General features: G+C 43.9%; 1 protein-coding gene across 27 annotated transcripts in view; it reads left to right on the forward strand.

Annotated features, from left to right (window-relative positions):
* Nucleotides 1-17,740, forward strand: part of MADD (MAP kinase activating death domain) — a 76,980-nt gene that overhangs the window by 19,144 nt on the left and 40,096 nt on the right. For 6 of the 27 annotated variants that reach the window (XM_056347276.1, XM_056347295.1, XM_056347285.1 and 3 more), the window contains exons 4-21: nt 1,066-1,369; nt 1,718-1,849; nt 3,094-3,207; nt 4,016-4,096; nt 5,882-5,938; nt 6,686-6,864; nt 7,453-7,688; nt 8,063-8,218; nt 9,206-9,313; nt 10,195-10,388; nt 11,061-11,392; nt 12,060-12,199; nt 13,445-13,546; nt 14,404-14,442; nt 15,468-15,527; nt 15,986-16,088; nt 17,131-17,317; nt 17,492-17,642. In XM_056347276.1, the coding sequence (XP_056203251.1) occupies nt 1,066-1,369; nt 1,718-1,849; nt 3,094-3,207; nt 4,016-4,096; nt 5,882-5,938; nt 6,686-6,864; nt 7,453-7,688; nt 8,063-8,218; nt 9,206-9,313; nt 10,195-10,388; nt 11,061-11,392; nt 12,060-12,199; nt 13,445-13,546; nt 14,404-14,442; nt 15,468-15,527; nt 15,986-16,088; nt 17,131-17,317; nt 17,492-17,642 (2,675 nt within the window). Of the gene's footprint in view, nt 1-1,065; nt 1,370-1,717; nt 1,850-3,093; nt 3,208-4,015; nt 4,097-5,881; nt 5,939-6,685; nt 6,865-7,452; nt 7,689-8,062; nt 8,220-9,205; nt 9,314-10,194; nt 10,389-11,060; nt 11,393-12,059; nt 12,200-13,444; nt 13,547-14,403; nt 14,443-15,467; nt 15,528-15,985; nt 16,089-17,130; nt 17,318-17,491; nt 17,643-17,740 lie in introns of all 27 variants that reach the window. The other 21 variants (XM_056347278.1, XM_056347287.1, XM_056347294.1 and 18 more) reach the window with 13 other exon arrangements.

Below are 17,740 nucleotides of genomic sequence, written 5' to 3' on the forward strand. Positions count from 1 at the left end.
AATGGCTACAACACGTTTGCAGCCTTCACTGTGCTACAACATTAAGGGGCTAAGGCTCTCTAGACAGCTTTCAGAAATTCATATTGTCAGCTGAAATGCATCCCCTTCTGCTATTGGTTATTCAGCTCTTAAGAATGACATAATGAAATTTAGGGTAGGATAAAAGAAGAGTATTTTATTATGCCAAAACATCTGGGAGATCTTGGTGTGGCATATTTTTCTTGTCTTGGGTTTAGTTCCTATTCTTGCAAATGTTTGTAGGACTGCTGGAAGCAGCATCCTGCAGTCAGTCTGCCGCAATTCTGGGTGAGATGTGAGAGTATCCTCTGTGTGTGCTGCATTTCAGGCACCAGGGTGATGAGAGATCTTTAGAGGTCTGGACCTGACTGAACCCTTTAAATAAATGAAGGAATTCTTAGGCGGGAGTGACATACTTGTGTTGATTTAAAAAGGTGGTGAGGGGCTGGAGCATCTCCCCGGGGAGGAAGGGCTGAGCGGGCGGGGGCTGTTCAGCCTGGAGAGGAGCAGCTGAGAGGGGATGTCACCCATGGCTGCAGGTATCCCAGGGCGGGTGCCCAGGGGACGGGGCCAGGCTCTTCCCAGCGGTGCCCAGCGGCGGGACGAGGGGCACCGGGCACAAACCGCCACACGGCCGGTTCCCTCTGAGCAGGAGGGAGAACGTGTGTCCCTGGCGGGTGGCGGGGCGCTGGGCCGGGCTGCCCAGAGCGGCTGGGGAGGCTCCTTCTGCGGGGCCACTGTGCAGCCTGCGGGGAGAGCCTGCGGGGGGGGATGGGGCTGGGGGCTCAGGGGGCACTGCCCGCCTGCGCTGCTCCAGGATTCCTGCCAGTGGCATACTTGTGTTAATTCCTGCCGCAGGAAGATTTATACTTCCCCACAGTGGTTGTTCCAGCAAGTTAAATCCCTACCCTCCATTCATCTGTGTAACCAAGTGATTGTTAGCTGCATCTTTTAATTCACGGTGGGTCTGCCTTTTCCCTGGAAGACCCTTGTGGAAGGGCTGTCAAGTGAAGCTGTTGGAGTATTAATCTTGTTCTCCCTGTACAGGGATACAATGTGGCGGATTTTCACAGGCTCCCTCCTGGTGGAAGAAAAGTCTAGTGCATTGCTACATGACTTGCGGGAGATTGAAGCCTGGATATACCGGTTGCTCCGCTCGCCAATGCCTGTCGCTGGTCAGAAGCGGGTGGATGTGGAAGTCTTGCCACATGAATTGCAGCCAGCTTTGACCTTTGCTCTTCCTGATCCATCCCGCTTCACCTTGGTGGATTTCCCTTTACATCTGCCTTTGGAGTTGTTGGGAGTGGATGCCTGCCTGCAGGTGCTGACCTGCATCCTTCTGGAGCACAAGGTAAGAAGGGAGGAGGTGATCTTTGGTAGGTATGCAGGAAGTGCTCTTCTCTTCAGATGGAGTGTGTAGAACAGGCTGGGTGTGTAGAACAGCTGTCTCCTGCACTGCCTGGAATCAGTTTGCAGGGGGGCAAGGGATAGCTCTTTCTGACATTGTTGTTTTGAAAAGTTTTGCTCTCCCTCAAAAAAGCACCTGAAGCTTGTTTTCAGACAGATTAATAGAGGGTCACCCAGTTCACAGCTATCGAATCAGAGGCCTTCTGGCTGTGAGCTTTGCATGCCCCTGGGAGGCGGGGGAGCATTAGAAGTGAATGGGCTGCAGTGCTAATGTGAGTTTCTTTGGTTCCAGGTTGTATTGCAGTCCCGAGATTATAATGCACTCTCAATGTCTGTGATGGCCTTTGTGGCTATGATCTACCCGTTAGAGTACATGTTCCCAGTGATCCCTCTGCTTCCCACCTGCATGGCCTCTGCAGAACAGGTACGTATTTTTCCTTTATTGCTCTTTTACAAAGGCTGTTTCTGTGATGTCTGAAACTTATATAGGAGTAGCCCTTGTTTCCTTCCCCACTGTTTTCGCAGGGATTGTAGCAAAGTCTGCCTTGCAAAGAACGTTCTTTGTGCGCCATAACTATTTAAATCAGAGGTAGCACCACTTATTTAGGATATCTTCAAAGCATGCTTAGTGAATAGTATGACTCTAAGCAGTAGTTCACAAGCAATGGACTGAAAGACCATAGATCCACAATATTATGACGAGTATTTACCCCCCACCCTCCCCCCAGCTGAGTATTAAGGTCTTTGGGGAGAGTCCAGCGTAATATTTAAGGATGCTTGCAGGTTCTTGATTCAGGGGTTGGGATCTGTTGCCTGCAATGTATTCTTCTCAGAAATATGAACTGTTGAGTTACTTCAGCTGGGACCCTGGCTTTTGCCAGTAGTCGGCTCTCAGCAGGAGCTCATTGTTTTGCTTGGAAAGGTAGAATTCAGGCCGGCTTACTGCTTCAGTGCTCTCTTGCAACTGATGCTGCAGGTTTGTTCTCATAGCACCCTTGGAGGTGACCAACTGTTCTAGATTTAAAGAATAAATTAAAGCCACTGGTCTCAAGCTGCTACATGCCTTATTGATGTAAGCTTTTCCCTCTGCTGATTCCCTTATCAGAAACAACCTGAATTTTTCCTTAGGTTTTCCATGTACATTTGAAAAAATGTGTCAATTCCTTCTGCTTCCTGGAGATGTTGTTTTGAAACCAAAATACCATTACAAGGGTAAGGGTAAAGCCCTTTGCATGGGTAGAGCCATATTTACAATGGCACAGACTCAGTTTGAGCTGAGGGTGTATTCAGCTGTGCTCACTGCATCTCTAGTTAGGCTTGGTCCATGACAGATTGACAGATGTGGCAAGCTGTTAGATTAGCTAAGTTTTTTTTCCCAAGAGCCATGCAGTCATATAAATTACATCCCAGGGTAGGGGAAGGCACAGGACGTGGAAATTCATTGTCTTCCAGATGAAAATTGAAGGTCTCTGAGTAGGAGCTTTTATTCTGCCTTTTTTTTTTCCCCCCCCCTAAATGTTTCTATTGTATGAAATTAATTAATTATCAGTGCCTTGTGTGGTGTCTCCTCAGCTATAAACATCCTGTAGTTAATAAATAAATAATTGGGAAGGACGTGGTGATATCAAATGCAGATCTTGTCCTTACTGAAGTCTCTCTTTCTCTCAGTTGCTTCTAGCCCCTACACCTTATATCATTGGTGTTCCAGCAAGTTTCTTCCTTTATAAACTGGATTTTAAAATGCCTGACGATGTATGGCTGATTGACCTGGATACCAATAGGGTAAGTGGTGTCCATAAGGACTTGCGGCTTTGTTTCCAGGGAACTGTGTGCTTTCAGCGGTGTACCCGCTGAGAATTTAGGATTCCGTTCCTAGCTGTGTCTCAAGGTCCTCATTTCTTTTGCTGGCAAGGCATTGTTTTTCAGTTAATTCATGTGACTGTATCATTAGAAGATAAACCCTCAAAAAAATAATAAAGCTGTCTTCTTGAGTTGCCTGCAATGTATTCTTCTCAGAAATATGAACTGTTGAGTTACTTCAGCTGGGACCCTGGGTTTTGCCAGTAGTCGGCTCTCAGCAGGAGCTCATTGTTTTGCTTGGAAAGGTAGAATTCAGGCCGGCTTACTGCTTCAGTGCTCTCTTGCAGAGAGACCCTGTCTCTTATAGCCCAACCTAAGAAACCCAGTCTGCTAAGAGCATTCCAGCACCATGGTTTGTCATGATTCAGATGGTACTATGTATCCCACTTTCTGCTGCGGCATAGGCAGGGCTAATTCAAGGGAAATGTGTATATCTTCTTCTCCTTGATGGAAATGCCGAAGGATGAGCGTGGGTTCACTCAAACTTCTCTTTTGTGTGGTAAATGATAAGTCCATAGTTTGTGATATTGTGAACAATAACAACCATGAAGAAGTGAAAATCAAAGTGTTGATGCAGGTGTCTGTGTGTGGGGGTTGTATTGTGGGGTTTTTTTAAATTAATTATTATACTTTATGGCTTTTATTCTTCAGTCTCTGGTGTGGTGGAGATTCTATTTTGAAAATGACTACAGCTGGGGAAATTGTAGTCTGTTGCTGTGCTTAATTCCAGGTGATCGTTCCTACAAATGCAGAATCTTTGCCAGCACTGCCAGAACCAGAAGCTTCAGAGCTGAAAAAACATCTGAAACAGGTAATAAGCACTTTGGGGAAAGGACTCGGGCTCAGTAGAACTTAGCAGATGTAGTCTTGCACAGCTCTTCTGCTGTACTGGACAAGAACGCAAGTCAGCAAATATAAAGCAAAATGTGTTAAAAGCAGGTGTGTATCCTGGCACATCAGATGGATGTGGAAATGTTTCAGACTACTAGATACTCTTGTTCAAAGAAGTGTCCCTTGGTCACTCATGGAGAGGTCTACTTCTCTGAATGTGGAGGTGGGCTAATCAACAGGGCTGGTTAAACAAAGTTGTGGGGGTTTCTTTTGAGGTTGCTGAGCTGTATGACTTTCTAACATTGTCTTCTCCTGACTAAGCTAAATCTGAGACTTTCATCTTGTTTCAGATCTCTCTGTAGTTTCTCCAGAGGACTTTGTTGTCATTTTTGTTACCTGTTTCATCTTTTTCTGTCTCTACTGCTTCCACTTTCGTCATTTGTAGGGGAAGCACAGGACTAGGACTTTTCTGTCAACCTGTTTAAGGTGCCTCTTCCATATAGTTGGCCAGGTAGAACGACCCCCATGTTAGAAAGCAACAGCATTTTGAGCTTGAAAAGCAGTATCAGTTCATACAGATATTAAGTGCTAGGTATCCAGTTGCTGCTTTTCTATATTAACGGAGAGAGTTAATTTGGAAAACTGAGTGGTCACTGAGGCTTATAACTGCAGTTAATTTCTTACCCAGGTGAGGGATAATTTGAAATGCTCCTGGACACAACAGATGGTTTCTGTTTTTTACTGTTGTTCGGGGCTAACTGTTTCTGGTTGGTATAGAAAGTTGCAGATTCCTCCTTTACATTTGCCACGTGGGCTTTAAACTGACTTGATCCATCAAGCTATGATCATCTCTGTTTCCCCTCCATTCACAGATCTGTGTGTGAGGTCTCAGTCTCTCCTCTCAGGTCCTGCTAAGCCATTAATCAGCTTGGGTCATCCTGGCTGATCGTGTCAAGCAGGTTTTATCTCTTTATTTCTGTTTTCCTTATGCACGCTGCATGCAGTATCTAAAGGTAAAGTGTGTAACTAATGTGATGAGCTCTGCTCTTTCTCTCTCCTTGTAGACCAGGAGAGCAAGGTGTGTAACCTGTTTGATACCTCAGTACCTGCTGTCAGCACAGATGGAAGCGATGTGTTGCTTGGAGTTTTGTTAGATCCACCTTCCCCCCACTTCTGCCTCACCCCCTTGCAATTTCAGGCACTATTCAGCAAAACTCACTAGGGCAAAATTCGGTATCAGAAGAACAAATTGCAATTTCCTTGAAGACATATTTAAAATTCTGAGAGTGTTCACCCAAATTTGAATTACATCTTTGTGTATTCCTGTAGGCACTGTCATGAAGAGTTGACCATTGGCAAAGGAGAAAGAGTGCCACTGGCTGCTGTACAAAGTAGAGAAGACTAAATTGTGGCCCACTTCACTAAGATTAACACTTCAGTGTGCCTTTGGGTCTTGGTGACAATGAATAAAATTCAGGATATCTGCTTTTAAACTACAGTAGAAAATTCTTAGCTGCAAAAATAAGGCCAGCAGCCTTTCTACTTTCCAGAGTGGCCAGATGTGAATGTTTGGGGGTGGGGCAGTTAGACCTGTCTCCCAAGATGTGCCTATTTTGTGGTCCCTTTTATTTCCTCTCATTTGTGATATTTTGTAGTAATAGATATTTATTTTTTTTTCCTTCCATCTGTTTCTCTGTGGTCATGTGCTCGTCTTGGCTCTGATGGGCTGCTGGTGTTATCATATGATCTTCCATCTTGCCTCCAGTGTCTGGTTAGCATGACTGCAATCACTCAGAAACAGCTGCTCACTCCTGACAAAAAGGTTCTTTATTTTATTCTTTTCCCCTCAATTTTCCATTTTACCCTTTTCCTTTGGTTTTTGTTTTGTTTTATATATTTATTTACTTTTGAAATAAAAAGATGAAGACTCAGTGGGCAAGTGGGAGAAGCGAGGAGGATTTAGGCTAGGTCTGGGTGTCCAGGACTGATGTACCACCTGTGCTGCTCCAGTGCATATCCTTGAAGATGTTACAAGGGTTGAAGAGGAGGTAGCTTTATGGAGAGATGAAGACCTCATTCAGATAGGAAGTGGAGGTTTTCATGGATGCAGGCAGGTGGCTGTGTAAAGGTGTCTCCACATTGTCCTGGGATACCACACTCACTGGTTGAATGGCCAAGTTGCAAGGCAAGTTTCAAGGCCTCTAGGTCCTGAGATGTATTCAGATTACACATGGGAATACCTCTGCAATAAATTGTACACAGTGCCATACTTCTAGTGGTCCAGTTTGGACTATCTGTTTTCATGTCATGAATGACCTAGCAGAGAACTTCTGTGCTACCCCTTGGCTGGCTCCAGGACTGTTTCAGCATTGAGGAGATTGCTTTGACAATCCCCATAAAGGAGGGCCTGGAAGTATTTGTTGACTCAGCACAGGAGATGGTTTAAGATGAACTAATGGAGCATGCACAATTGTTACAATTGCCTAGAGGGCAGGGTAGCTCTTATCTCTCTCTTCTTCCTTGAATCACTTTTCTTGCTGAATGTGTGCATAATATTGTCCTTCACTAGGCACTGGCCAGCATGAGTCTGAATACTCAGCCCATTCTTAATCTAGAGAAGTTCCACGAGGGGCAGGAAGTGTCACTGCTGCTGGGAAGACCGCAGAATGATTTGCAGTCTACTCCCTCCACAGAATTCAACCCTCTGATCTATGGAAATGACGTGGACTCTGTGGATGTGGCTACCAGGTGAGGCTGAACAGGAGAGTAGCGTTGAGTCTTTGTAAAGGTTGCGCTTGGAGGCAGCACAGACACTTCTGGGGGTCCTGTGGTGGAAGCAGCATCTTCCAGGTTCCACGTTACATCACGGGGAAAAAAAGAGCAGAAATTACAGTGTTTATCTCAGATTTATTAACAGCATGAACATAACTGTATATCTTGAGGGGGTGTTTTGTTTCTTGTATTTTCCTATAGAATATTCACCTGGTGTCAGTCTGATATTGTATCCTCAGCTTAAATCACAAGCCTTGAACTAAAAAAAAAAAAAAAGCTGGAGACTTAGTTGTCACTTCAGCTAGCAGATATGAGAACGATGTCCCTCATTGAGTGGGTCTTAGTGTTGGGATGGTGAATTAAAACAAAGTGATTTCTTGGGTTTGGGGTTTGTTTGGGTTTTTCCTTTTTTTTTCAAGATAACTGTTTTCTAAGAAGACTTAGATTTTCATACTGGGTTACCATTCTTCAGAGGTTTGAAACACTGCCTACTGCATATGTTTCAAAGGCTCTCTGTTTTGTTCTGTGTTTTTATCTAATACATTGTCCTCTGTTTCTTTTTAGGGTTGCTATGGTGAGATTCTTCAACTCGCCCAATGTTTTGCAAGGTTTCCAGATGCATACTCGCACTCTTCGTCTCTTCCCACGACCAGTGGTGGCCTTCCAGGCAAATTCTTTTCTTGCCTCTAGGCCGAAGCAAACACCTTTTGCAGATAAGCTTTCCAGGACACAGGCAGTAGAGTACTTTGGAGAATGGTCACTCAACCCTACTAACTATGCTTTCCAAAGAATTCATAACAGTACGTTTTGGTCTTGCCTTTCCTGGACTTGGATGTCATGGCAGAACTTAAAAAGCAAAGAGATTCTAGGGAAGGATTTTGTTTTACACCATGTTATTCCTGCTGGGGTGGGAAATCCAGTTCAAGGAACAATTTTTTCATTTTTATGTATATCTTCATGTGCTTCTTCCAAGTTAGCCCTGTTATTAGCAGCTCACTCCTCCAGTTAATTTTATCTCTTGTCTTGTTTGGTTACAGAGAAGTCTTGTAGGCTTTTTAAGAGTAGAGATTGTCCCTTTCTTTGTGCAGGACTTCGTAGGAGATAGCCTCACTGTGAATGAAGCCTTTGATGCCAATAAACGAGATCAATTAACTCTCTCTTTTTTTTTGTGCAGACATGTTTGACCCAGCACTGATTGGTGACAAACCAAAGTGGTATGCTCACCAGCTGCAGCCCATCCACTATCGTGTCTATGACAGTAATTCACAGCTGGCTGAAGCGCTGAATGTTCCAGCAGAGAAAGAAACAGATTCTGATCCCACTGATGACAGGTTAGTGGGAACCATGACCCTAGGCATGTGATGGTCACTTCAGATGGCTGGGCCTCTCCTCCTAGTTCTCATTTGCAGCATTCCCTGTAGCCTGCTAGGCCGCTGTATCATTTCTTCTGTCTGGGCAGAATACTGACACACAAGTGAATTGTTGTCTTACTGCTTTGTCATCACAGCAGCTTCTTAACCCCTTGCTAGTGTCTTCTCAAGCCTTCATTTAATGTGATGCTCCACTTGTATTTTCTGGTTTTCTTTTGCTATTTGTATGCCACTTGACATTTGGTGTTTCCTCCCACCCTAATGCTTTTCTCTTCCATGCTGTTCTTTCTCTAGTTGTTTCTATTACAGTACTACAAGTACACCCACCTATCTTACCACTCCTTCAAATCTCTACTCAGTGTGCATGTAGTTATGCGAAGCTTGTTAGCACTACCCACTGCCTGAGACCTTGTGTGTTCGGTAAAATAAGAGTAAACTTTTTTGTTGTAGTAGTTTTGGCCATATTTCCCAGTTTTGCATCTCGTTTTATTGTCCTTCATTGTCTGCTAGCCTGTGAGATCTTTCAGGCTTGGACTTGCACATCTATGTTCTACACAGCACCAGTGGTCCTGACAGAGTGAGTGGAATTTATCGTTAATATAAAAAGGGAATGCCTTTACTTGTGATTTCCAGTTCCCTTGAAGTCACCCTACTCACACACTGAGAATTAATACCACTCCCTGCTCACTTACGCTTGACCTCGTTGATTTTGCTGAGAGCCTTTAAATGTCTTCCCATATTGTCTCTTCATGTACCACAGAGTTATTTCATTTGCTCTGACCTTTCAGAAGTTGGCTTCTGACTCTTGCCAGAAATTTGTGGCAAAAATCATGAGATTTTTGAAAGACCCATGCAGACAGTGCTGATTCACATCTTTGAAGCATCAGGCCCCGCTGTTGCTGTTACGCTGTTATGCTGCCACTCATCTCTCTCTCTCACCTGTTGTGGCAGTGGCAGTGACAGTGTCGACTATGATGACTCGAGTTCTTCCTACTCCTCCCTCGGGGACTTTGTCAGTGAGATGATGAAATGTGACATTAATGGCGATACCCCAAGTGAGTAACTTTTGAGCTTTACTTTTGTGAGGTCCACACAGGTTCCTCTTCCCCATTCATCCGCACGGTAGGAAAAATGCCTCCCCTAAGTCTCCCTGAATCAGAGCAAAGTATTGTTCCATTGTAGTCTTGCTCTGAGGTAAAAGTGCATTCTGTGCTCCTTCTTCAATACCCAGGGGTAGACTGAAAAAAGACATTTCTCCTGCTTATAAAGGACACTGGAAGGAGGAGGAACAGAAATAGGTGCTGCTGAACAAAACTGGCTCACTAGATCTGGAAACAACCTGGAAACAACTAGCTGCTGCTAGTAGATACTGTGCAATATGGGCGGCAGAGTACAAGCTTTCCCCTGCCCCCGTACATCTCATGTGGACTTTAACGGGTCACTCTGTCCTAGTGGAGACAGGAAAATGCATTCTCTGTGGCTTATATGGAGGCTGCAGCAGTGGCTTCTCTCGTGAGAGTGGGAAATTCTCACTTTCTTCAGTAAACTAAATCTAGGAGTGCCAACACATTTCCAGTGTCCCAAGGGTAAGAGTAATAATCATAAGGTGCAACAAAAGGAAATCTGCTTGGTCATAAGGAAAAGATCTTCATGGTTAGTGTAGTCAAACAGGTTCCCAGCATCACAGTAGAATGTCAAGCCTGGGAGACTTTCAGAAGTCAGTGGGACAACACCCTGAGCAACCTGCTTTAACTTTGAAGTTACCCCTGCTCTGAGCAGGGAGTTGGAATAGGTGACCTCTGAAAGCCCTTTACAACCTAGATTTTTATGCAGGTTTATTCTCCTGAGCAGTCTTCATCTGCTAAGGGATCTTTAGTTAGGTGGGCAGAAGGCTGAGGAAGGCAGTGTTCTTTAATGCAAAATGATGTGTTCGCAGATGTTGACCCCCTGACTCACGCAGCCCTTGGTGATGCTAGTGAAGTGGAGTTTGATGATTTTCAAGAATATTCAGGGGATCTGGATGAACAGGCCATGGACAGTGAAAACTCCCAAGAAAACAACCAGCCTCGTTCAAGTTCCAGTACTACAGCCAGTAGCAGCCCCAGCACTGTCATCCATGGAGTGAATCATGTGTGTACTGAGATGAGTTCAGCCCCAAGATCAGCGTATTAGGATATAAAGAATGGGAGAATGCACGTGGTTCTTTCTGAGAAGGGCAAAAGCTAATAGGCCTGCGAAACCATGCACAGATTAAATGGTCCCACAGCTCACCTCTCTATGTGACTCTGGGGTCATTCCCTTCAAAATTGCATGCTCTTTTTGGACTTTCTGAGCAAGGTGGAGTTTACTCTTACCCTTTTATGCTGCGATAGAGCATTTCTGTACGTAAGAACTCCCATGCATTGGAAAATGCAACATTAACTTAGAGCAGCAGTCCAGGCTGTGACTGCAGGAATTGCTTTTACAGTCTGGAAAGACTCAGTGCATTATAGGAACAGGGAGTAGGGTGGGGAAACTCATTAATCTGTGGTCATTTAAGAAGAAAGGGAGTTGCCTGTGTAACCACAAAACAGGGTAATGGAGAACCGTTATCCTGAGCTAACACTCACTAGTAAGATATGTTTTACAGGGGAGTAAGTCCCTAGAGCAATGCACAAATACTGCAGCCTGTATAAAATCCTAGGTTAAAGCCATGGATTGGGGGGATGGGGGGTGGGGTGGGGGTGGGGGGGGGCAGTAACAAACAGCGAGGACCCTGCAGACTTCCCAGTTTGAAATAATTGTTTTTGTCCTGCCCTTCAGTTGTATGTAACGCAAATTAGCGAACAGATCAATGATTTGACTGGTCCACAGGAGTCAGCAGATACAGCAGAAATTGAAGAGAAGTTGGTTGCTGGATTTTCAAACCACCTCCCTTCCTTGCCACTGCAACCAAGCTTTCCCAAGATAAGCTTGGATCGCGGTGAGAGCGATGGTGCAGCTGGCAGCACGAGCTCCTCGGAAGGGGTGCTGAGGAAGCGGGAGTATGACAATCCATACTTTGAACCACAGTATGGTTTTCCTACGGAAGATGAAGATGATGAGCAGGAAGAGAGCTACACCCCAAGATTTAACCAGAATCTCAATGGAAGCAGGCGAGTCCTCCTTGTCTCCTGCCCTTCTGTACAGCACTGTTGGGGTTTCCGTCTGCTCCGTGTAGTTTTAACGCTCGTTCGTTCCAACGCCTTTTGCACCTGAAATGTGTTGTTGGTCACTCCATTTAATACTGAAATTCTGTAAACTCTTCTGGTTTGAGTAAAGGCACTTGCTCATTTCCCTCAGTTCCTTGCTTTTATGTAAGCAGTGGGAGCTAACAGAATTACCAGTTCTTCCTAGAAACATTCTAGTTTATCAGCTACTGAATTCTGGAAACCTTTGAGTGATTTTTTTTTTAATATAATTTTATTTTTTTTCTGTTGGTGAAGCTTTATCTTTTGGGAGGAAAGATGCTATAGTGATGGATGACATAGGGTTTTCTTGTTACTCTTCTCAAAGCAGAACCCTTTCATCCCCAAATCCACCCATGCCCTTTTGCAGACAAGTTTTCAGCACACCCTAAAATGTAATAAAAGCCTGAATGCAAAGATACTTCAATTCTCTCAGTTTTTCTTTTACTTTTTTTCTCTTTCTCACAAGGTAAGGGTAGTGTGGTGAAAGCTGATGAAGAATGAGACTAGCATCGATCTCCCACAGTCATACAATGTGTTGATTTGGGGAGGAAAGAGGGAAGGCTAATAACAGTTGTACTTAATTTCTTTAAAGGTCTCAGAAGTTACTCCGTCCAAACAGTTTAAAACTGGCCAATGATTCTGATGCAGATTCAGATTCCAGGGCCAGCTCCCCAAACTCTACTGTCTCCAACAACAGCAGTGAAGGTTTTGGGGGCATCATGTCTTTTGCAAGTATGTACTAATGTGTTCATTCAGCTGGTTTTATTTATTGTATTAGAGTTCACAGAGAGATGGAATAGAGGGATGGCTAGTAGGAGAATGACTTGGTTGTCAAATTGTTACTGGCTCTCCAGAAGTCATGTTGGGAGCCACAGGACCTGTTTAACTTACACTGCTGATAACTACCATTTTATGTATTTTTCCGTAAGAAGGACTTTGATTATGTGGTTAGGCCCTGGAGTTATATGGCACTTTAGGGCACAAATAGAAATTCTTTCTGATTTAAGCAAAAAAATTATGCAAGTTCATGAAGTTGATAACAAATCTTACCAGTAGTATGCCTTCCATGCTACCATGTTGTGTGTTTAGGTGCTAAATTTGATTTCTTGACTGTGCTCATCTACTTTCAATTATATTTTACTAATAAAATCCACAGGTGTGGAAAACTAATCTAGAGTTTTCTAATGAGTGAAAGTTGTCCAGTTGAGTCTCGCCCTATAGCAGGGAGCAATGCAAGAAGTTTGCAGCGGTGGGGAAAGTATATTGGATGTTTCTGGTAAAAAGATTGTTACTAAAATAAGGCTGCAAGAAAAGAACCAAAGCAAACTGAAATAGTACGCTGACATTTTAAATTAACATCTTGAAGTGTTAGCTCATTGGTTTACATGAGATGCTTTCAGGCTGTCTGCAGGCTTAACCAGATGACGATGCATTATTGTGTGCTTAAGGTCTGTCTGTACTAGGAGGAACTTTCATTTTCTCTTAATAAATGGAAAGCTTCTATTGTAAAGCATACTCCTGTGGCAGATTTACAGTGTTTTACAAGGCACAGTGCACAATCCCCACTTCAGAATTACATGTTTTGGACATCTTCCATCATTCTGTTTTCTCATGTGGCCTCTGCCATTCATTTGCTTCTGAAAAAAAGAGGATCAAACTAGAAGACACAGCTGACGAGGCTGCCTGTGTAAGTGCAGGCAGACAGGTGGATGATGCTGTTACATTTAAGTCTCAAAAGATGCAACAGCGATGATTGTAACATAAAAGCTGAGAATTACATTTTTGTACAATTTAGAATAATCTGATTACAGGTGTGGTTACAGTGTATATGATACAGTGTTATGCTTGTGAGACTTTTGGGTAATGAGCTTTAATCATTAAGGTTCTGGAATAAGAAGGTGAATTACAGGAACTTTAGGGAGTTTGGGTGTGTGCAGTGAGCATTAGGCGTTTAATTGTTATCTTCTTCCGTCACAGGCAGCCTGTACAGAAACCACAGCACAAGTTTCAGTCTGTCCAACTTAGCCCTACCAACCAAAGTTGGGAGAGACAAGAGTACTCCCTTTCCCAGCCTGAAAGGTAACCATTTTTCCCTTTGTTCTCTACAGCCTTTACAGTTCTTGTGACCTGGCAGCCTGAGGTACTTAGCCCCACCAGGAGTCCTGGTGGGCGATGCATTTTGGTAGTTTGGGTAGTACCTGTCTCTCGAGTGAATTGTCTTGGTATTTCTCAGACTTCTTCCCAACAACTGGGCTGTGTTGGGATGGGAGGCTGGCTGGTCTAGCCTGTGTTAACAGATACACTGTGAATGTTGGTCTTGGTTTGTGTTTCATTTTGGTTTATTTTAAAGTATTTAAGTACTTAGTGTAAAGAATGGGAACCAAGAGGTAGGTCCTGCTTTTGTTGTACTGCCGCTATCTTCATGATTAGCCTCAGGTAACCTGTAAGAGCAATGATGTTGCATTTGTAAGTGACGATAATGCCAGCCTCCCGTGGACACTGCAGTTTACGTGGGTTTTGAAAGTGTTTATAGTCTTTTCAGTTCACTGAATAGAAACTTTCTGATCAAAAGCAAGTTATAACCATGCTTCAGCTCATTCAAGGTGAAAATCGATCCCTAACTTATGTCTACAGTCTTTTCTTTGGAACATCTCCTGTTTGCCTGCAGTCTCATTAGACAACATGCCTGAATGGCACTAGAGAAATGACCCTTTTACTGTGGGGAGTCAGACAGCCTGGTTGTCCTTGTACCAGGCGTAGTGACAAAAGAGCACGTGCCGGTGTTTTAGTGTTGAGAGCTTTTCAGTTGCTGAACTGGGGGAAGGTTGTATTTTACCTTTTGAGTTATTCTAGCTGATTAGAAGTTACTGCTTTTGCTCTAATATGCTGATTTTTTTTCATTTATTTTTTCCTCCTCATCTTTTTAATCGGTAAAGATTACTTTAATCTGGAAGTGGGAAGGGATGTGAATGAAGGTTGGTATGATGTTTGGCTGACCTTTGACCTTGTAGAAACAAAGACCAAAGGCTGTTTTTTGTGTTTCTGCTTTGGACTTTGTTTTTGAGATGAGTGATCATTCCCTGTGTGTAAAGTGAGGAGGAACAGGACTGGTAGGGTGAAAACACTAGCAGAGACTCTGCACAGCTGTTTTTGAATAACCTTTTACCAGTTGGTTATGTTCTCATGTCCAGTTGTACTGGATAAGAAACATGCTTCATGTCAGGGGTATTTCCATGGGTAAACTTAATGACCGATTCCATGCATTGGAAGAAAACAGTGATGGGGTTTGCCATCCCACGTTCATGCTTTGTGCCTCATCTTCTGCACTTTGGTGTTCTTGACTATTGCAATCCTGTAGGGCCTTTAACGTTACTGCGCAGATACAAGGATGGGGTTTCCATGGAGTAGCTCAGTCTCTTTTGTGCATGTGCAAGTGTGTGTGTGTGTATTCATGTTCATTTACGTGTGCATGCTGGCTCACTGGGATTCCCACTGGGCACTTCACTGTTTTTTAAATGTTTTTGTCTCTGTTGTACAGGTATAAAATCGCTGCATTAACTTGTTCTTACCAAGTGTGTGTGGTACCTTGTGTTTCTAACTGTAATGGGAAATGATGCTGGGACTCCATCTCATTGCTGCTGTTTGACCACTTTCCATCTTCCTTTTTAATTTTTATTTCATGCACATCCATTGATATTTTTTCCTCAGTGATGCAGGTGTTTTTGATAGTGCCCTTGAAATAACAGTGTGTGCAATAATGTCCTTGAAGATGCGATACATTGGTTCCACGGTGCCAAATTTCAAGTCAAGCACTATCTCTAAGATTAATTATGCTGGCCCTTGTTGTCTTGGGCTTCCGAGCATCCTTCCTGCTCTAGCGTCATTTGGGTTTTGTTTTGAGGGAGGGCTGGGAAGAAGCTGGTAGTTGGATTCTTTTGATGCTGATGGTGGGGAGTGTAGATATTGTAGTACACTACTAATTGTATATTTTGTGTCCCAGTATTTGGGTTAAATACTATAATGGAGATTATTACTGAAGCTGGCCCAGTAAGCAATGAAGGTGGGTTCCCTACAGCATGAGCTGTGCATGATATAACAATTTCCAGCATTCCCTATGCCTGACTTTGGGCTACCTTTCTCACTGGGTAACCAGTACCACATGATCTATACTAGTCACCCCCAATGCATTATGCTTTTACATATAGTGACTAATTTGAAGATGGTTCTTGTTGTGGAACTGCATGCAGAGCAGCTGAACTTTTCTTGCCTTTCACCTCCTGCTCTCATTACCATCTTCTCTTTTTCTCTCTGCATTACTCCCATTACTGTTTTCTGCCGATGTGTGATGCTAGAATATGATATACGCTGCTGCTTTTTTGGAGTTTCCATTTTGTTTGAAGTCTGTTACCTGTAATCTGAATAGGTGTGTTAGCCAGCCTTAGCGTTGCTTGTTACTGTCCTGGGATCAGATTGTTTTCCTCCCACCCCTTCCTTTCATCCTGTTTCCTCTCCATTTAGGAAACAGGCGAGCCCTTGTGGATCAAAAGTCTTCAGTGATTAAGCACAGCCCAACGGTGAAGAGAGAATCTCCATCACCTCAGGGACGAACTAGCAATTCCAGGTAATATTTTTCATTTCTTTTGGAGTATAAAGTGTGGTTAGAGTGGCCCCGTACTTGGCTAGTGTTTCCTCAGAAGTCTAGCTGTTGAAAACTAAATAATACTTTTCTGTGGCCCTAAACCTGCACGTATTATTGTCCAAGAAGATTTGGTATGGATGGTTTTACAGTTAGTTGTACACGTACGTATTTTTCTGTGCTCCATAATGTATCCTTTTTCTGTCTGAGATCAAAAAAATTCTAGGTCCCTACTTTAACTCAATATTTATTCTTTGTAACAGTCTGTTCTGAACAAGGTAGTCTAGCCAGGGGAGTTGTGATACAGCATGCAGGGGATCAGCTGGGTCGTATGAAGCAGTTTGATTCCATGAATTCACATGGAACTCCTTTCTCAGCCTTGAGAAAGTGCAGGTAAACACTACCTGACCTGTGCCTGTGCTTTCTCCTCCTTTCTTGTGTAGCAGTCATGGGTAGAGTGACATTTACTTTGAGCTTTTGGAGTTGGGAGACAAGGAAGAACAGTAACTGCAGTTCAGACTGGGGAATGCAGCAGGCTGCACAGGAGTTCCCTCCCTTTTACCATTCCCTCCCCTGTGGCAAAACAAGCTGAAGCAGTACACGTGCCAGGGCTGCTGCACTAGTGCTCACCGTAGCGCTGTGCTTCCTCTTTTTGGGAAAACCTTCAGGCCAGACAAGGTGGCTGTGGGAGAAGGTTGTGGCACAGAGGATTCCTACGGATTCTGAGGAGGGCTGTGAAGGCAAGGAGTAGAGTGGTAGCTAGAGGGACTAGAGGAAAACCTGGTTATGGGTTATTATAGGAAATAAGGGACAAAATAAAATATTTGCTACTACACCTGTAGAACAGAGCTTGGGCTGTGTGCAGTTACGCTAGTAGCAGGCATAGCTAGATTTGAACTTCTTTCCTTGCAACCTTTGCGTTGGTAGGAAAAGCGTTTCTGTGTGTGTCCTGGCCATATGTGTCTTCCCATGCAAGCCAAGGGAAGCAGAGGGCTAACTTTTGCCTGCTTCCTCTGAAATCCATCAGTGAGAACCAGCAGTTCCTGAAGGAGGTGGTACACAACGTTCTCGATGGGCAAGGTGTTGGCTGGCTGAACATGAAGAGAGTCCGACGTCTGCTGGAGAGTGAGCAGCTCCGTGTCTTTGTACTAAGCAAGCTGAATCGCACAATCCAGTCGGAAGAAGATGCTCGACAAGATGTCATTCAGGATGTGGTCAGTGTTGAACCCGGCAGGGTCCTCATACCTTGTGGCGGCTGAGGCTCAATTTGTAGAACGTTTTTGCTAAATGGCCTCCTAAAAGCTGATGTTACAGCAGTTTTGGAATGTATGTTCTTTAATTACTTTCTCATTTCTGAAATCATGACACTAACGGGATTTTCATTGCAGGAGATCAGCCGCAAGGTTTATAAAGGCATGCTGGACTTGCTGAAGTGCACAGTGTTGAGCCTGGAGCAGTCTTATGCAAATGCTGGCCTGGGAGGCATGGCCAGTGTTTTTGGCCTGCTCGAGATAGCACATACGCACTATTACAACAAAGGTAAGAGAACTGTTTGTGAGAATGCAGTGTTCGTGAACCAAACAGGATCCTTATTGTGAAGGTTGATGTTTTGTGGCTTCTGATATTTCAGGAGTTTC

The sequence above is a fragment of the Falco biarmicus genome, chromosome 7 (genome assembly GCF_023638135.1).
Source record: "Falco biarmicus isolate bFalBia1 chromosome 7, bFalBia1.pri, whole genome shotgun sequence".
Classification (NCBI taxonomy): Eukaryota; Metazoa; Chordata; class Aves; order Falconiformes; family Falconidae; genus Falco; species Falco biarmicus.